Source organism: Crassostrea angulata, chromosome 7, assembly GCF_025612915.1.
Source record: "Crassostrea angulata isolate pt1a10 chromosome 7, ASM2561291v2, whole genome shotgun sequence".
Taxonomy (NCBI): domain Eukaryota; kingdom Metazoa; phylum Mollusca; class Bivalvia; order Ostreida; family Ostreidae; genus Magallana; species Magallana angulata.
Genome location: NC_069117.1, coordinates 36,714,714 through 36,731,604, shown reverse-complemented (window position 1 = coordinate 36,731,604; position 16,891 = coordinate 36,714,714). Strand labels below are relative to the sequence as shown.

General features: G+C 31.5%; 3 protein-coding genes across 5 annotated transcripts in view; 1 reads left to right on the top strand and 2 right to left on the bottom strand.

Moving 5' to 3' along the window:
- Nucleotides 1–357, bottom strand: part of LOC128192480 (general transcription factor 3C polypeptide 4-like) — a 36,668-nt gene extending 36,311 nt beyond the window's left edge. Inside the window, exon 1 of the mRNA XM_052865187.1 lies at nt 199–357. Within this exon, the coding sequence (XP_052721147.1) occupies nt 199–324 (126 nt within the window). The 5' untranslated portion in view covers nt 325–357. The remainder of the gene's footprint in view (nt 1–198) is intronic.
- A 74-nt stretch (nt 358–431) lies between these two features.
- LOC128192485 (histidine protein methyltransferase 1 homolog) lies at nt 432–14,623 on the top strand. Of its 2 annotated transcripts, none has more exons than XM_052865200.1 (9): nt 432–561; nt 2,136–2,206; nt 3,948–4,125; nt 5,113–5,201; nt 8,132–8,206; nt 11,573–11,700; nt 11,988–12,086; nt 12,402–12,517; nt 14,400–14,623. In XM_052865200.1, the coding sequence occupies exons 1-9, from the start codon at nt 453–455 to the stop codon at nt 14,435–14,437; spliced, it is 903 nt and encodes a 300-aa protein (XP_052721160.1). In that variant the 5' UTR covers nt 432–452; the 3' UTR covers nt 14,438–14,623. The 2 variants fall into 2 exon arrangements, 1 of the variants encoding a protein (XP_052721160.1); XR_008244551.1 differs by lacking the exon at nt 2,136–2,206 and adding an exon at nt 13,878–14,002 and having other exon boundaries at nt 448–561.
- LOC128192486 (protein YIPF5-like) overlaps nt 14,506–16,891 on the bottom strand; it is a 33,625-nt gene continuing 31,239 nt past the window's right edge. For both annotated transcript variants that reach the window (XM_052865201.1, XM_052865202.1), the window contains exon 7: nt 14,506–15,257. In XM_052865201.1, the coding sequence (XP_052721161.1) occupies nt 15,095–15,257 (163 nt within the window). In that variant the 3' untranslated portion in view covers nt 14,506–15,094. The remainder of the gene's footprint in view (nt 15,258–16,891) is intronic.

Below are 16,891 nucleotides of genomic sequence, written 5' to 3'. Positions count from 1 at the left end.
CTGGACTGACAAACTTCTGATGGTTGTCAGTCCAAATGACTGACAGTGGAAAAAAGATTTCAAGAACTCTGATAGTGCTGACTCTTCACAATTTGGTTCCGAGTTAACCCGGTGCTGAGTTTACAAGGTACCAGGTTGATTACCACTGTTGGCGCCGCGCCAGTTTAAAGTCGTACACATTGTTCATTACTTTCTTACCATAATAATAATACCCTTTTCTGAACACACTGAAACTCGGTTGTCTTCACTCCACTGAACTGCATTATGGCAAAATATCTGGTCGGAAAACTCGGCATCTGCTGTCCTCTTCTCACATCCCATCATTTTGTAAGTGCTTTAGACCAGTTTATGTAAATTTCATTAGACGATGTTTCATTGGCTAAAATTGGATGTATCCTGCGAAAACAGCTAATCAACGACTATGTTACATTTTTAACTGGCTCAACCAGCCCATGTGGGTTTGTTTTGATTTTCATTTCAACACATGGCGTCTAAGAACAGAAATGGAGTTTAGATTTAATTTTTCTTGTGATCTTGAAGAAAAAGATGGGACAAATTCAAGTAATTCTTTTGTGATTTCTTCTTGTTTTAAAGATCTGTGACATTGTATTTGAGAAATGGGTGTTGGTAGCACTCTCCACAGCTATAGCACAGGTCTCTTTTATCAGACTGATTATCATGAGTATAGGTCTCTGAATTCCTATCAGTAAGCCGTAAATGTAGGGGAGAAGAGAGATATATATACCCCGTCTACAGTGACTGCAGTATATGTAAATGTATTTATACATATCTATAGATATACCCTATCTATATATAAATGTATTTATATATAGATAGGGTATATATATATATATCTCTCTTCCCCTATATTTAGCAGCTTATTAATAGAAATTCAGAGGCCTTTGCACTATCGATTATAAAAAATAACCGATCAATGCAAAAGATATTCATCAGTGCATGAGGTTATATTTACATTCAGTGTATATTTCCCCTTATGTTTGCATTGGAAATCTGCAACTTTCAATTTTCTATGAATACACTTTGCTAATTCATGCACCATAAGCACAACTATTAATGTCTCCACGTGTTTTGAGTATATTTTTGTTACTGTTAGATTAAATGAAACTTTGAATCTTACATAACCAATTTGGTATGAACTTTTGAAAAGCAAGCATTAATTTATATCTACTCCTAAATGAAAAAAGATTTTTCTCCACAAAGTTTCTGGCACTATATTTTTTGTTGTGGAAGCTATCATAAAAAAGGTTAATATGGCTGTCCCATGTATGTTTCATATCCCTGACTAAGAGTGTAAATAATTAATGGCTTTATAGGGATGATACATAATATTTCATACAAATAGGCATTAATTAGTATGAAAATATTTGTATGTTGTTGGTCCTATGACACACCAAGCGGTGCAGACAAATTATCATACCGCGCGTTATAAAATGATCGATACACTTTGCTAATTTATGCGCCATGAGCACATTTAAGAAATGAACAACGTTATTTAGTGAACATGGCGATATGAAAATCAATTGCTCTGTTGGCATATTCCATGTTGCGCGCTAGCGCCATAGAAACTCATGCTAATTTGCTTAAACAATTGAAAAAAAACATGCACATGCACATAATTTGCAACACTAAATAATGGCAATTTGTTAGATTATTTATAGAAATTCCTTATATATATGTACACTTGTGTATGAAAGTGAGATTCCATCAAGTTGAGAAGACTTATTGATTAGGACTTAAAATGTCTTAGGACTTAAACTGTGAATATCTAAATTGTCTCCTTGCATAATGTCAGAATTTCATCATCCCATATCAGTTTCAATAACGTAAAACATTTGTCAAAATGATAAATGTATTTCTACCTGAAATTAAAAAAAGCTAGTCTAAGATGGGTTTTTGTTCAGATTCCACACATAAATAAGGTTTGTATATCTATCTGAAAGTAACAAACAACAAAACATATATTAAATGATTGTTATTTGTACAGGATTTAAGTGATATATGCCAATTAATGAATAAATGATTATAGACTATAGGTCTTTCGGCTTTGAAGTACGTGTGTTTAAAATTATTGTTTCTTTCAAAATTTTATTTTCTCTTCAATTTGATCTTTTCAGCAAATACATGTTCAGTTGAAGAAAAGACTGAAAAACTTGAAGACTTCCAAGAATTATTTTCAAGCAAATTAGTGAGTGTTAATTTAACCCTTCATAAAATAAATTATTAATGAGGAAATAAAATTTTCTTAATTGTTGAAGAAAAATTTAATTAGCTTACCAGATCAGGCATTGGTCCACATATCTAAAAATATTATATGTCTACAGCCTTATCTTGTATTATATGTTAAAGGGGCATAGTCACAATTTTGGTCAAATTCTATTTTGCTGTTTTTATTATTTTCAATGCTTTAGAAATGCATTTCTAATGATCAAATAAAATTTGAGAGTCAGTTGTTAAATTATAAGCAAGATACAGAGCTTACAATTCTTTGTCATGTAAACAAGGCTCGTGCCCTGTTTTTGTTTACATATAAGTTCAATTTACCTGGTCCAGTAAAAAATGTTTTTTAACTGATTTGTCCATCTTTTTATTCATTTTAAGCATAAATAAACAGTTCCTAACCTCTAACACATTCATTTGGGGTCTAAAATTGCAATTTTCACTTCAACATTCAGAATGTAAAGAAAAGCTTTGTTTATATAGCAAAGAATGGTAAGCTCTGAAACTCTCTTATAACTCAGCGAATGACACTCAAATTTTGGTTGCCTATTTAAAATGCATTACTGAAGCATTGTAAACATTAAAATCGGAAAAATAATTTTTGCCCAAAATCGTGACCATGCCCCTTTAAATCTAGTAGTCTTATTAAATGTTTTAGTTGCCTTCTAAAATCGTTTTGGTCTTTCTTTCATGATTAATTCACTATACAAAATCACAAACTATAGCTACATGTACCACCAACCATTAATTCGTAAACATACAGCATGCCATGATTTTGCTTACTATAATATAAGACATCTATGGCATTAAAATTTTTAAAAAAGAAAAATGATTTCAGCTGTGGCAATTTCATTTGATGTTTGAAGATTGAAAAGTGTTAATTGTATCACATATGAATTAGTATATATGTATGATTTTAATTAGATTGGTATATGAGTTTAATTTAAGTACCAATATATATAGTTCAATGTTTGTACAACGCTCATTGGATAGGTAAAAACATTTGCACTAACTGTAAAAAATATTTTGATGACTTAACAATTGCTGGCACTATAAAACAGATCGGTCCACATGATGTTATATTTAAATTTTGTACAATTTATTGTTATTTATGAAAATCATCTTACTATCTGTGTTTGGTAATAGAGAATTGAATTATAAGTAATAAATTGATTATAGCTGCAGAATTTAAATGCTCTGCATGCAGATAAATGGGATTGGAACAGTTTAAGCTATTTTATAATGTAATATTTACATCCACTAAGTATGATTTCCTCTATTTCTTACGGAAATTGATTACAATTAACAGCTCTGCAGAAACTAGCTGACAGGACTGAAATCTACACGAATCAGTTTATTGATAATAAAAACATTCAGCAACTAAAGAAAAATCATGGACTGCTTAAAATCTTGATGATGATGTCAGACTCAATTAGATTCCCATATACTGTGGTTTCATCAATATTCGTTGAATACCAATTTTCATTGCTTCTGTTGTTGAGTTGATCCATGAAATTAAATTAAGTTAATTGAAGAGCAATTTATACTTACATTTTGTATTAAATTAATAGAATCATTGACCACAAATTTGTGTATACTTGAAACTGATTTTCATTGAATCCACCAATATTGAGACCCACAAATATTAATACCGGTTTTTCCTGTTTCACATATGGTAGCAATTAAAAATTATCTTTTTTTATTCTCAGGACAACAAAATATTATCACAATTTCATCAGAGCTCCTATAAGTTTTGCAATGTTGATATATCTTGCTACAAGTGTGAGGATATAGAACAATGGATTGTAGAAAACAATTCAGCAGAAGAATCTGTAGTAAAATCTGCTGCAGCATCTCACTCAGATCTTTTACCTGCTGTTTACGAAGGTATGAATAAACATGTTTCTGTAAAATATTTATATTAGGCCCCCCCAAAAAAAATGTGTATTTCCGGTTTCCCGATCGACCCTATTTTTTATGTGCCGACCCTAACACTTTTTATTCCAAATCCAGGATACCAACCGTAATTGTTTTAAACAATAGAGTCTTCACAAATCAGAGTTTAAAAAAAACGCTTAAAACAATTCAATAGAAAACACCAACTTACAGCATGCTTTGAAAAAGGACTGTTTCCTGAACAGAAAACGGATTGAATTTAAAAATTTAATTAAAAAGTTTCCTTATTGATGATATTATTAGAAGTAACAATGAAAGTGGAATGGAAAAACTTCATTACAAAGTAAAAATAAACATGTATGTAAAGAAAAAATTGTTTATCTAAGGATGCCATTTTAGGATCTTAGAATTATTATATATCTTCTTCCTTATATGTTGTTGTGATTTAGTAAAGGCGGTATGGGATGCCACCGTATTGTGACATATTTCTGATCGAAATATAATCGAGTATAAATTTTATGAATCTTTTCTCTCTCAAAATTGTTACCTAACAGTGTAGCGTAATTGGTTAGAGCATTAACTACAAATCTTTAAGTCATGAGTTCGAATCCCGCTTGGGCTTTTATAATTTTTACCTTTTCAAAAATTTTGAAAACTTATATTTTGGTCAAATATTGTGAAATTTTAAAATTTTAAAATAGTGAAAGTATTTAGATTATTGTGTGCTTTTATCCACATTAATATCAACATGTGTGCCATACCACTTTAAGCTATAGTTTTCTGCTTGTGTTCAGGTGAGTGGTGCAGCCAATGGGCCTTCTGTTGTTTATTGAATCATTTGTAAACAAATTATTTGAAGCACTTTCTTTCCACTTTGTCTGAGAAAATATGATACATGTAGTAGGTATATACTGGATTGGTAAATCTAAAGTTTGTTCAATTTATTTTCATTTTGTTTCCATTGTAATTTGACTGCAGGTGGTTTGACTGTTTGGGAATGTGGATGTGATCTTGCAGAATTCATTTCTGGGGAAGGTATAGACTTCAGAGGAAAATCAGTAATTGAAGTAAGAAAGGATCACAATATTTTTTGTTATATTTATATCTTATAATTAAACTACAGGTACTATATTTTTCACACATGGGATATGCTTTAATTACATGTAAGTGTTTGTACCATTGTTCAACCCTGTCATTAAACAGAAACAAAGCAGTTTCTACACGCCAGATTGGTTTTAAAGCATATGTAGAAGTTTCTCCTTTGTGCATCATTCAAAAAGATCACAACATTCTGATTAATGTTTCCTGCAGTACGTACTACAGCAATATTCACTTATTACAAAGTACTAAAATAAATGTATTAAAATTGAATGTTGTACGTATCATCTTCGCTAGCCAAGTGTCCAATACGTTATTCTCATCTACCCCTTGGCAGTTTAAAGAGTAATTCATAATGCCATCTAGTGTACTTCTGATTTCATTCTTATGTTTACAATTGTGACAGTATAGCCTAAAAGTATGGTGAAACAAATGCTGCAAATAAATTTGTCCAACTCACCCTAAAGGTGATGAAAGTAATCTATAACTTGTTTTGCCAAATATCTCCCTAAACAACTTTTTATGCATACCATACATGTGACAGTATATAAATAGTGCCTGTTTGGGAGGGTAACAGTTGAAATTGACACCCCGAGAAAACCATTGTCAACCAAAGCGGAGGTTGACAATGGTTTTCGAGGGGTGTCAATTTCAACTGTTATCCTCCCAAACAGGCACTATTTATTTTGTTATACTGAATGTTTTAATTTTAAAGAAAACATCACTGCTTTTAGATAGGAATAACGAGAATTCTAAGGCGAAGCGTACTACGCGCATGATTTTCGCGCATGTAACAATTAGTAATGTTACCCGTTGAAAAGTGCATTGCTAACGTTGAGGGTAATAGAACAGATTATGAACTGCGTCTAAACCAATCAGATTTAGTATATAACACGAAAGTATAACAAAAGGTTTTAACACTGGGTGCCACCTTCACTGTGAATGAATGAAATAAAAAATACGATTTGATTGGATGCTCTGAAAAGTCGAAGCATGTTTATACCAGTATGTTGAAGTCGCTTATTTGCTAAGAGGGAAATGAGAATAAATGAATCGGACACTTGGCAAGAAAAGATGATGTTGTATATGAATTTGAATTCCCCAGTCAACCAAACCCACAGGCACCTAATGTTATATATTTTTTTCATAAAATTTATACCTACCGGGTATATAGTTTTTATAATGAGAAAAATATATCACTTCACGTACCTGTGTCCAAACCCTAAGCAGGGATGGGGTCAATTACAATGGAAAGTAATTAATTAAATTACAATTACTTGCTTAAATTCTTCAATTAAATTACCATTACAAGAGTTTTCAAATGTAATTAATTAAATTACAATTACTTTGCAGATGTAATTAATTAAATTACAAATTACATTTTCATCAAAACTTACTAAAACCATGATTTATATACAACACATAAACATTTAAGGAGGTATATCTATAAAATGAATAAAATTTCCTCATAATCAAAATAATTTCACTGTTTGAGAATTTGCTAACTATTCTGATAATTAGTTACAATTTTTGGAAAGAAAAAATATATATTTGGTTTTTATTGATTATTTTAAAACGCAGGTACTGGTAGTCACAATAAGGAGGTGTCCCATACACCCTGATATTCAATAAACATTTAAAAGTCATATCCCTTAACCTACACCTACCATGTCAACTAAAGTATTTCTTGCATGCAAAACTATTATATAAAAACTTTCTCCTTTGCATTTTTATACACTATTTTTTTTTTCTTTTGTAAATACAATGCCGAAGTACAGGTTAATCTCGGGTAGAGGACAGACTATAATTGTTATCAAAACACAATTCACACCTGTTGTTCTCTACCTAATTATCAAAATGTTTGCAATAAGGGAACATACCCTGTGGACATGTTAGGCATCAAAAACTTAAACCATTTTGAAGCCATACATTTTAGCTCTGTGTATTTTAGGCTATCAATTACAAAGCATGACTTGATAGTTTATATAATTTCGATAACACTGATTTTGTTTGTAAATTAAACAATGATGTTTTAAACTAACTCAATGATAATTGACACACTAATTATTCTAATAAGAAGGGAAATAAGTATTTGTAAGAAAAAAGAGATCAAACAAATCATCAAATACATTTGGGAAACTTATCATTAAATATTGAATCATTGAAAAAATCCATTTTGAAAAATATTTAGTATGATATATATAATAATAGTTCAATGCTTTTTAACTACTCTTCGAACTTGACCTAATGTACCATTGTGTGGGGGAAAATGGGTAGTGGACAGCTTAATGTTTATATGTCCATCAGTGTGTAATTGAAAGTAATTGAAAAGTAATTGGAATTACATGCCTTTTTTGAAAGTAATTAATTAAATTACCATTACATGTAATTGAAAATGTGGCCAATTACACATTACTTCCAATTACATCAAAATTTGTAATTAATTACACTCAATTACCATTACAAATTACCATTACCCCATCCCTGACCCTAAGCCAACCCAAAGTCATCTGGTTAGGGTCCACTACATATGTAGCTGTTGTAAGGTTGCATGAGTTCGTACTGTAACAGCTTAAATTGGGTCAATTGTTGCCCCAGTCTGTCTGAAGACTGTTGCTGCTCAGGTAAGCAATTCTCTGGTCAGTTCAGTCTCTTACTTCTTGTTTGTAAAGGGATGCAAACATAGACTCAAGGCTAGCACTTCTATGACGATCGATGACTCTGATTCAGTTCTCACAAGATGATATCACACTTTTTAACATAGTGCAGCATAGGAAAGATTTATTTTTAAGACATGAACATAGGTCTTAATAACCCATTGTTTAGAATAAAAATGTGATGCTTTCTTATTGATTGATTCTAAAGTGAACCATTTTCATGATACTGAATTCATTTGCAGCTTGGATGTGGAGCAGGTTTGCCAGGAATATGTGCCATGAAATGTGGGGCTGAACAAGTGTACTTCCAAGACTATGTAAGCAGTAGACAAGAATAGTTATGGGTTACCCTATATCCAAGATATTCGACTTTTAAATTACTTTAAATTTTACTGTGCTAAGCCGATCACTGTTAAATCACTGAACTTGTCAAAAATACGGTGCAGGTGTTGCATAACCATTGTATTTATGTTATTAGAAAAAAAGAAAGAAAAACACACTCATACACAATAAATGATTTAAAAAGAGATTATGTGATAACTAACAAACAATAAGCATAATCAGAATGACCTATATTTTCGTGAAAAAGACTGAAAAGGCAGATAGCATAGGAATATGAATACTTCACATTTATATATCTTGCAAAAAGGGGATTTTAAAAATAATTTTACATTAAAGGACTATATATGATATGGGCCTAAAATGGCCCCCTAAAATGAACATCATCATTTTACTGTAACTCTTTGTTTTCTTTGTTCAGATATATATGTGATGTTTTTACATAATGTTCATTTTGATTCAAGGGCCCACAATTTAGAAATATGACATCGTAAAGACAACCTTTTCCCGCCATTGTTGCATTTTTAGCATAAAACAGCTTGTTTTCAAGCAGGTTTTCTTTCAGAAAACATAGAGCTAGATTTATCTAGCCAAGACTTATAAGTGACCAAAAAAATTTCCTTGTTCAAGCATGCGCTCTATATTTCCCATTCGTAAAAAGATAAGGAAAATGTCAACTTTTGATTGATTTTGATTCAGTTAAAGAAATAGCGTAGTAACTTCTGACTGCCAGTGAGTGCAAATAAATCAAATAAATAGGTGAAAAATATATTTTATATCAACTCTTCTAAAAAATAACAAAACATTTTATTGTACCCGAAACACTTTTAAAAAATGGCAAATTATGGGGGCCAAATTAAACTTACCGGTAAATCATATTTAGTTCTTTGTTTTCTTTCATGTTTAAAATATACATTGATAACCTAAACATTTGTTATATTTTATGTTGTGTCTGCTGATGATGAATTGAAACTATATTTTTCAGTGCAATTGTGTATAGAGTACCTGACTTAAGTAGTTGAATAGATAGTAAGCACTGATCGAATATATTGAATAAATAATGAGTGTGACCTTCACAGGAAGAATGCTGGTGCTGTTACAATGCATTCTTAAGGAATCAGTCTGATCTCACAAACATTTAAAAAATCCATCAATATCCTAAATAAATGAATTTTTTAAAAACATTTAAAGAAAAAAACAACAACATGTGTTTTTATTGTTGCTGGATTTTACCTCCTCGGACTCAAAATGTTATTTTGAAATATATATATACTTGCAATAGAAAGTGGTAGATATAATGCCACATTTAGGAATGAAAGATAATACAGTGTATTGTAATGCTTGTAAAACTGGTGCAATTGAAGATGAAACTCGTTTTCTTTTTCAATGTAAAGCCTATTCTCATCTAAGGAACAACTATTTTAGTAATTTATATAATATACATGTAATTAAATAAATATTGCCAATAACTTGGACAAAGAAAGATACATTCTAAATTTATGTTTAAAATTTAATATACATACTATTTTAAAAATAACTGTTAAATTCATTAATGACTGCTTTAATCACAGATGTCAATTATTCTAGGGAAATGTTAAACTGATCTATATACATGTATATAGTTATATAAATATATACTGTACATGCAGGTACATTATGTATTGTAAACATACAATGATGTTCCTTTTATATTAATTGCCAATTAATGTAATTGTGTTTGTGCCAATAAAATATTTGTATTTGTATATTTTATAAATAAGTTACGTACAGTAAAACTTGTTTAGTACGTACACGGATATAGCGAAATCTCGGACATTGCTAAGTTTTTTTAGTCCCCAGTAAAATTTTTAACAAATCTTTGCAAAATGTTACGGTTTTAATGAATTCGATTGTAACGAATTTACCGGTACGGATATAGCAAACTGATTTTGAGTCCCGTAGAGGTGAATAATAACGAAATTTAACAACTTTTATAACAAATTTCTTAACAGTTTAAAAAGTCTTCAGTACCATTTAACATAATAGTTTGGACGAATTTATTTTCACATAAATTCTTCATTCACAATCTGATTATTAAAGGTATCACAAAAATGAATTTTCATTTTAAGCCTCGATCAATCAGCAAAAATTGTAGTCTGGTGAAAGAAAACATGTGAATTGGCTATTGTTATTATTACGAATTCGTTATACGGATATAACGAATTACGAATATAATGAAGTCAATCTTTTGGTCTTTATGACTTTGCTATAACCGAGTTTTACTGTATATGCTTTACCAGGGTATTTCAAACAACATTTTGAGACCAAGGTTATCCTGCATTATCAATGACTACAAAAATTTCATTGAAAATATTTGTAACCTTAAAGTTTTGAAAAAATAGTGATACTGCTTGCTCTCAACTTGTCATTACTACATCACCAATCTCACCCATTGCATATTTGTGTTTGTATACACGTGATCTCGGTGAAAAGTCCTGTCTCATTTTTCATTAAAAACAATCAGTTGGTGTTGAATCTCACTCACGTACGTGTATTAAATTCAAAGCACCAGTGTTATTGATTTAAGGAATCATTCTTTGAGTAATATGAGGTGATCAAATATGGTCTGGAGTAATCATATCCAAGAAAGCCTAAAGAGCTTTATGATATATTTGATCAGGCCAGACCGTATTTGATCATCTCATAAAATTCAAAGAATGATTCCTTATTACATACTTATATTAATATAATTTTCAGCAATTAAATATTAAAATAGTCATTAATGAAATGTATTGGGCTATATATTACACAATTGAATAGTAGTGTTATGATAGACAAAGACACTGGAAAATGTAATCTGATGAAAATCTGCTGTTCTGATGCGCTACTGCTCTCGAAACATCTGAAACAACCCGCCTAGAGGTCACGTCGAACAACCCAAGAATCTTTAAAGAATATTTAAAAACAGGGTGGGAACCTTTTTTGACCAATGAAAATTTACATTTTTCAAATACTGTTAGGAGAAGAAACAATAAAAATAAGATGCTCATGTTGTTAAATGCACTCATTGACAAGGCCTTAAATTTTCAGTAAAGTTTTTAAATATAAGCAGATACAAAAAACGACATACTATGCACATGTTGCGTAACTATATGTTTTCCTGAGAGTTCGGTCTCTAAGAAGCAGCCACCTTGAATGAATGCTATTATTAGCTCTCTTTTGATTGGTTTATCAAAAGGCCGTTCGGACGTTACCATTAAGTGGGTTGTTTCAGATGTTCTCGAGCGGTAACAGACAAATCAGCTGATTTTAATCAGATTTGCTGGAAAGTGTAAATATATTCTATTGATTGAAATTCTTTTCAGAACTCTGAAGTGATATCTTACTTTACTATCCCAAATGTCCAGCTGAATGAAACAACATGTCAGTGCAGGTTTTTCTCTGGTGACTGGGGAGAATTCCAAAAGTATGCAAGGAATCGGCCAGATATGAGGTACATTTCTATGTATAAAAAACTTGATATTTGTTGTTATAATTAAATTCTAGTTGTAACGCCTTATTTGATTGGCTATACAAATTCATTTATACATGTATCATATACCTGGTAACATAACTTGTTTATGTCACAATCAATGTGCATGCAAAACTTATTAATCCGCTTGATGTTACATATAAGTACTGGTATAATACTGTAAAACATGGGTTGAAATTAAATTCATTTTTAAATACAAAAAAAAGTGTGCATATAAACTCTGTAATGTGCCTTTACTTTTGTTTCAGATTTGATTACATTCTGACTGCAGAAACAATTTACAGCTCGGAAAATTATCCAAAACTTCACAGCCTTCTAGAAACCCTACTTAAAGCTGATGGACAAATGTATCTTTCAGCAATAAAATTTTAGAATTTTTTTTAAGATAAGAGAAAATTAAACTTTATTTTTTTTTCTTCATAATTTATTGCTCAGCCATTGAATTTTTCAACAGTGTGCCAGCAATTGTCTGGCTTCAGTTTGGAGTTATCCCCTTTTACATTGCAAACGTAAACTGTACAATCATGTACACTTTACGGAAAAGTTCATTTGTTTAGAAGTCATCAACTCTCATCTATATGTGTGAATAACTAGGCTAGACATGGCGAGGCTAGTTCATACTACTACTCCAGGAAAACAAATGATCCTGAACAGAATCCTAGATTTTTAGCTGCTAAGTCTAATTACTATGGAGTTGGCGGGGGAACAAGATTATTTGAAGACTTTATCACTAAGGAAGAAAATTTCACATACGAGTCAGTCAAAGTTATGGAGGCTAGTAAGTTTGAATTTGCTTTATTAGATGAAAGAAAGTATAAATCATTGGCACTATTGTAGCTCAGTTGCTACATGTAATTCATGTTGATCCTTCTTACCTCTTTTTAAAGCTGTCAGGCTTAAATTGAGCTTTTCTGATTAAAATTTTTACCACCTCTGTTTAAGGTAACTTTTTATCTTCTTCAGCATCATCAATCACAAATTTGAACCCAACATAATTAAGTGTGACAAAGTATAGGTATTCAAATGCATGCATCCTAAGATACTTTAGATTCTAAAATGTACAAATCATGATCCCCGTAACAATACTAGGAACCCAAGTTGGGTTCAAAGTATAGCAAGTAAACAGGAAAAATGTGAAAAAATCTTCTTTGCAAGCACCACTGCACCAGAAATGCCAATATATACACTAAAGCTTATATGGATAGTGAAGATTCTAAATTGTTACCCCTGGTAGCCCCTAGGGCCCCAAGAGGGATTCACGGTTCAACATAAAAATATATAGGGAAAATGTTTAAAAATCTTTTAAAGAACTACAATGCTACAATTTGCGACATTACTATACATGTAAAAGCATCCTTATATAGTGTAGATTCTTAATTGTTCAAACCATGACCTCTAGGCCAATACTCATGGGCCCTATTGGAGAAATATTTCAAAATATTCTTCTCAAGAAATACAATGCTACATTTAGTTATAGTGTATTACTATGTAAGCATCGTTATACATTGTTTTGGCGTTGTTGGCTTTGTAAACTTTCTACTTTTAATCCTCTTCTCTAGAACCACTGGGCCAATTTCAACTAAACTTGTCACAAAACATCACTGGGTAAAGGGAATTCAAGTTTTTCAAATGAAGGGCAACACCCTCATAATGGGGGAGATAATAAAGAATTACTGAAAAAATTTTGGTATTTTTCAAAAATCTTCTTATCAAAAATAAATTTGTCCAGAAGAGCTCACAGTATTATGCATTTTTCGTCCCCCAAATCAAAGTTTTTTTAAAAAGCTTTAAAAATAATGCAGAAGATATTGAAATCATATCAGAAATAAGTGTGTAAAAGGTTGTCACCACAGTAACATCATAATGTAAAATAACATCATGAAGATTGTCTTATTTTGATAAATTGATGTTTTTTAACAAAATATGGGTATTTTCCAAGAGTTTTTCGACTGGGAAACTCGAGAGCAGGCTTGCTCAAGTACCATTTTTTAGTATGATGTGTATATTTATATAAAGAAAAAAATCTCTTAGAATCGTACTTCAGCACGCCTGAACTCTATACTTTTGAATGCAAAATATAAAGAAAAAATGACAATATTTAAATTTGTTTGCAAAATTCCGGGAATTTGGTCATTTAGGTGACGTCATAAATAGACAGCGACTGAGCAATGATGACTAAAATCAAGATTAAAGTGACATGCATCCTTTGTAGAATGATTTATGAAGGTTTGATTTTCATACAACACTACTGTATGATGCACAGGTAGTGTATATTCAAGTTTGTTCAAATCATGGTCCCCCGGGGTAGGGTTGGGCCACAATGGGGGATGAAATTTTACTTTGGAATATATAGAGAAAATCTTTTAAAAAATTCTTCTCAAAATCCATATGCATTAGACCAGAAAAATTCATATTAGTGTGGAAGGATCCTCGATAGTGTAGATTCAATAGCCTCTTGTTTTAGCTTACGGGGTAATTGATGTTCAATATTGCTCCATTTATTACCTTGCTTGATTGCTTAATTGCAAGCAATTATCTGCATGCCCTGGCAGAATTTGAATGAGTTTTCATTAATGTCATTGTTTATTACTTCTTTTTGTCAAGCTCATAATTTTTTACTCCTTACATGTACTAGCTATTAAACTATACTGTCTTTTCAGATGTACCTAGGGAAATTATCAAGTTAGAGAGGATCTAAATAAATCATTACCCCAGTGTAATGATGGATAATTGCCTATGTTTTACGGAATCTGCAGAACAACTTCACAAACTTTAATATTTTTATCAACATTTTTTATTTATGGTATGAAACAATAATTTTAATATGTTTGTGTTTGAAATAGTCATTTAACAAACAATGTAATTAAGACAAAGGTAAATCATGGCAATGTACTTTTCATTTCATAATTCATAAAATTCAGACTGCATGCATTTCAATACAATTTTAAGCATGCAAGCATAGCAACAACAAAGTTAACTCATTGAAAAATAACTTACATTTTTAGTATTTTTTAACATTAACACAAATGTCATGTATGTCTGAATCGTGTGTAATAAGTTATGAAACACTGTAAGACTATCTGTACAAGTTAAATACAATATATTCTTATTTTCATTGTAATAAAAAAACATGGTAAAGATAAATATTCTTTCTCCTGTGTCAATTTAAATGAACATTATCCTTTTCTTAATGGTTTAAAATGTCCAAAATCTGTTGCACATATTTCCAAAATTTTTAGCTGGAAAATATTTAGATGATCACTTGGTTGACATAATAATGATGATGACTGCAAAATTATTCCAAAGAATCAATGCTTTTAAAACAACAGAGTGGGCAGTTTTTTTCTGGCAGATCTTAAAATACAGTTAATAAGGCGAAAACACCATATACAAGTCCACACGGGTAAGCCACAAGAGGCTGTTGATTTTCCATTGAAAGAGCTGACACAAAAAGTTTGGAGGAGGAGAAACTACACCAGACCACTGTCAGCACCGTCAAAACAATTCCAATCATTCCTCTGTAATGAAATAAAATGAATTTCATTAAGCACTGAAGCATATGTACAGTATTATGAGAAGGCACACTGTCAGTGACTGACAGAACTTTGCACCCTACATGTAGTCTGCTCAGATTTGTTGTTTTTAGCTTAACTGAGCTATAATTTCTGATCACTTTTTGTCTGGGGTCCGTTTTGTCGGTCCATCCGTAAACTTTACACATTTTTTACTTCTTTTTCAAACCAAATTTTGTACAAAGCATTATTGGGTGAATGGGATACACTAGGTTTGTTAAAATGAAGGGCCATATGCCCTGTTTCAAAGGGGGATAATTAAGAATGATTGAATATTTGTATTTTTCAAAAATCATCTTCTCAAAAATAAATAGGCCAGAAAAACTTAATAAACTTGATCGTGTGTAAGCATCCTTAGGTAGTAGAGATTTAAGTTTGATCAAACATAATCCCTTTGGGTAGGGTGGGGCCTCAATGGGGGTTCGAATTTTACTTATATAGGAATATTCATGTATATAGAAAAATCTTTAAAATCTTCTTCTCAAAAACCAACTGACCAGAAAAGCTAAAACTTGTGTGGAAGTATCCATAGGTAGTATAGATTCAAGTTTGTTAAAATCATGATCCCTGGCGGAAGGGTGGGGTCACAATTGGGTGTGGGGGTGTCGAAGGTTAACTTAAGATATAGAGAAAAATATTTTATAATCTTCCTCTCGAAAACCAATTAGTCAAAAAAGATGTAACATCCTCAGGTAGTATAGATTTAGGTTTGTTCAAATCATGATCCCAAGGGGTAGGGTAGGACCACAATTGGGGGATTGATTTTATTCATAGGAATATATTATATAAGAAACAAATTGGCCCAAAAATTAGTCACATGATCTGAGCAAGATTAAGTGAATGGTAAATCATTTATGGTCTAGCACTGGATTTTAAAGAAATTTGCTATGACTTTCACATTTGACCTTGAAATTTGGTTCAGGGTCACTGAACACTTTTTACCCCAAAGCTCTGTTTTTGGGATGTTTGAGCCAGATAGAGCCAAGGGAAGAGAATATATGCTTTGGGGAAAATAGTTCATTGTATACCCTTTGACCAAAAGGACTTTGTGGGTGAAGTAAGTGGGCAGATTGGACCAAGAAGAGAGAAAATATGCTTCAGATAAGTAATCTTGGATGGACTGATGGACAGTATCCTATTATCACTATAAGTTTCCTGCAGAGAGGGCCTTAATTATGGTCTCTTGCATAACCATGGTCTCTTTTGCATAACTAGTCTAACTGTTAAAGTATAAAAAGAGGAATAACTTTGTGAAAAGATTTTTATTTCTAAATTATACTTGAAGCTTGGCTGAATTTATAAATTCACATTAGGCCTATTTCGTTTCATGTCCAACTTCATTACAAAAGATCTTGATTTCTTTTGTTAGGCTTATAGCCCTGACCTGCTAAATATAGAGGTGAGAGCTTTGTTTATGTGCTCCACTAGCTTAAGGTCTGAAGCTCCCGGTCTGAAAAAATTTGAATGGGTCATCCATCTCAATTTATCAGACCAAGAGCTACAGACCAGTGGCTAATGCTATATACTGCAGGTCTGCAGCTCCTAGTCAGTAAAAATTTGTATGGACGACCTGGGATGTC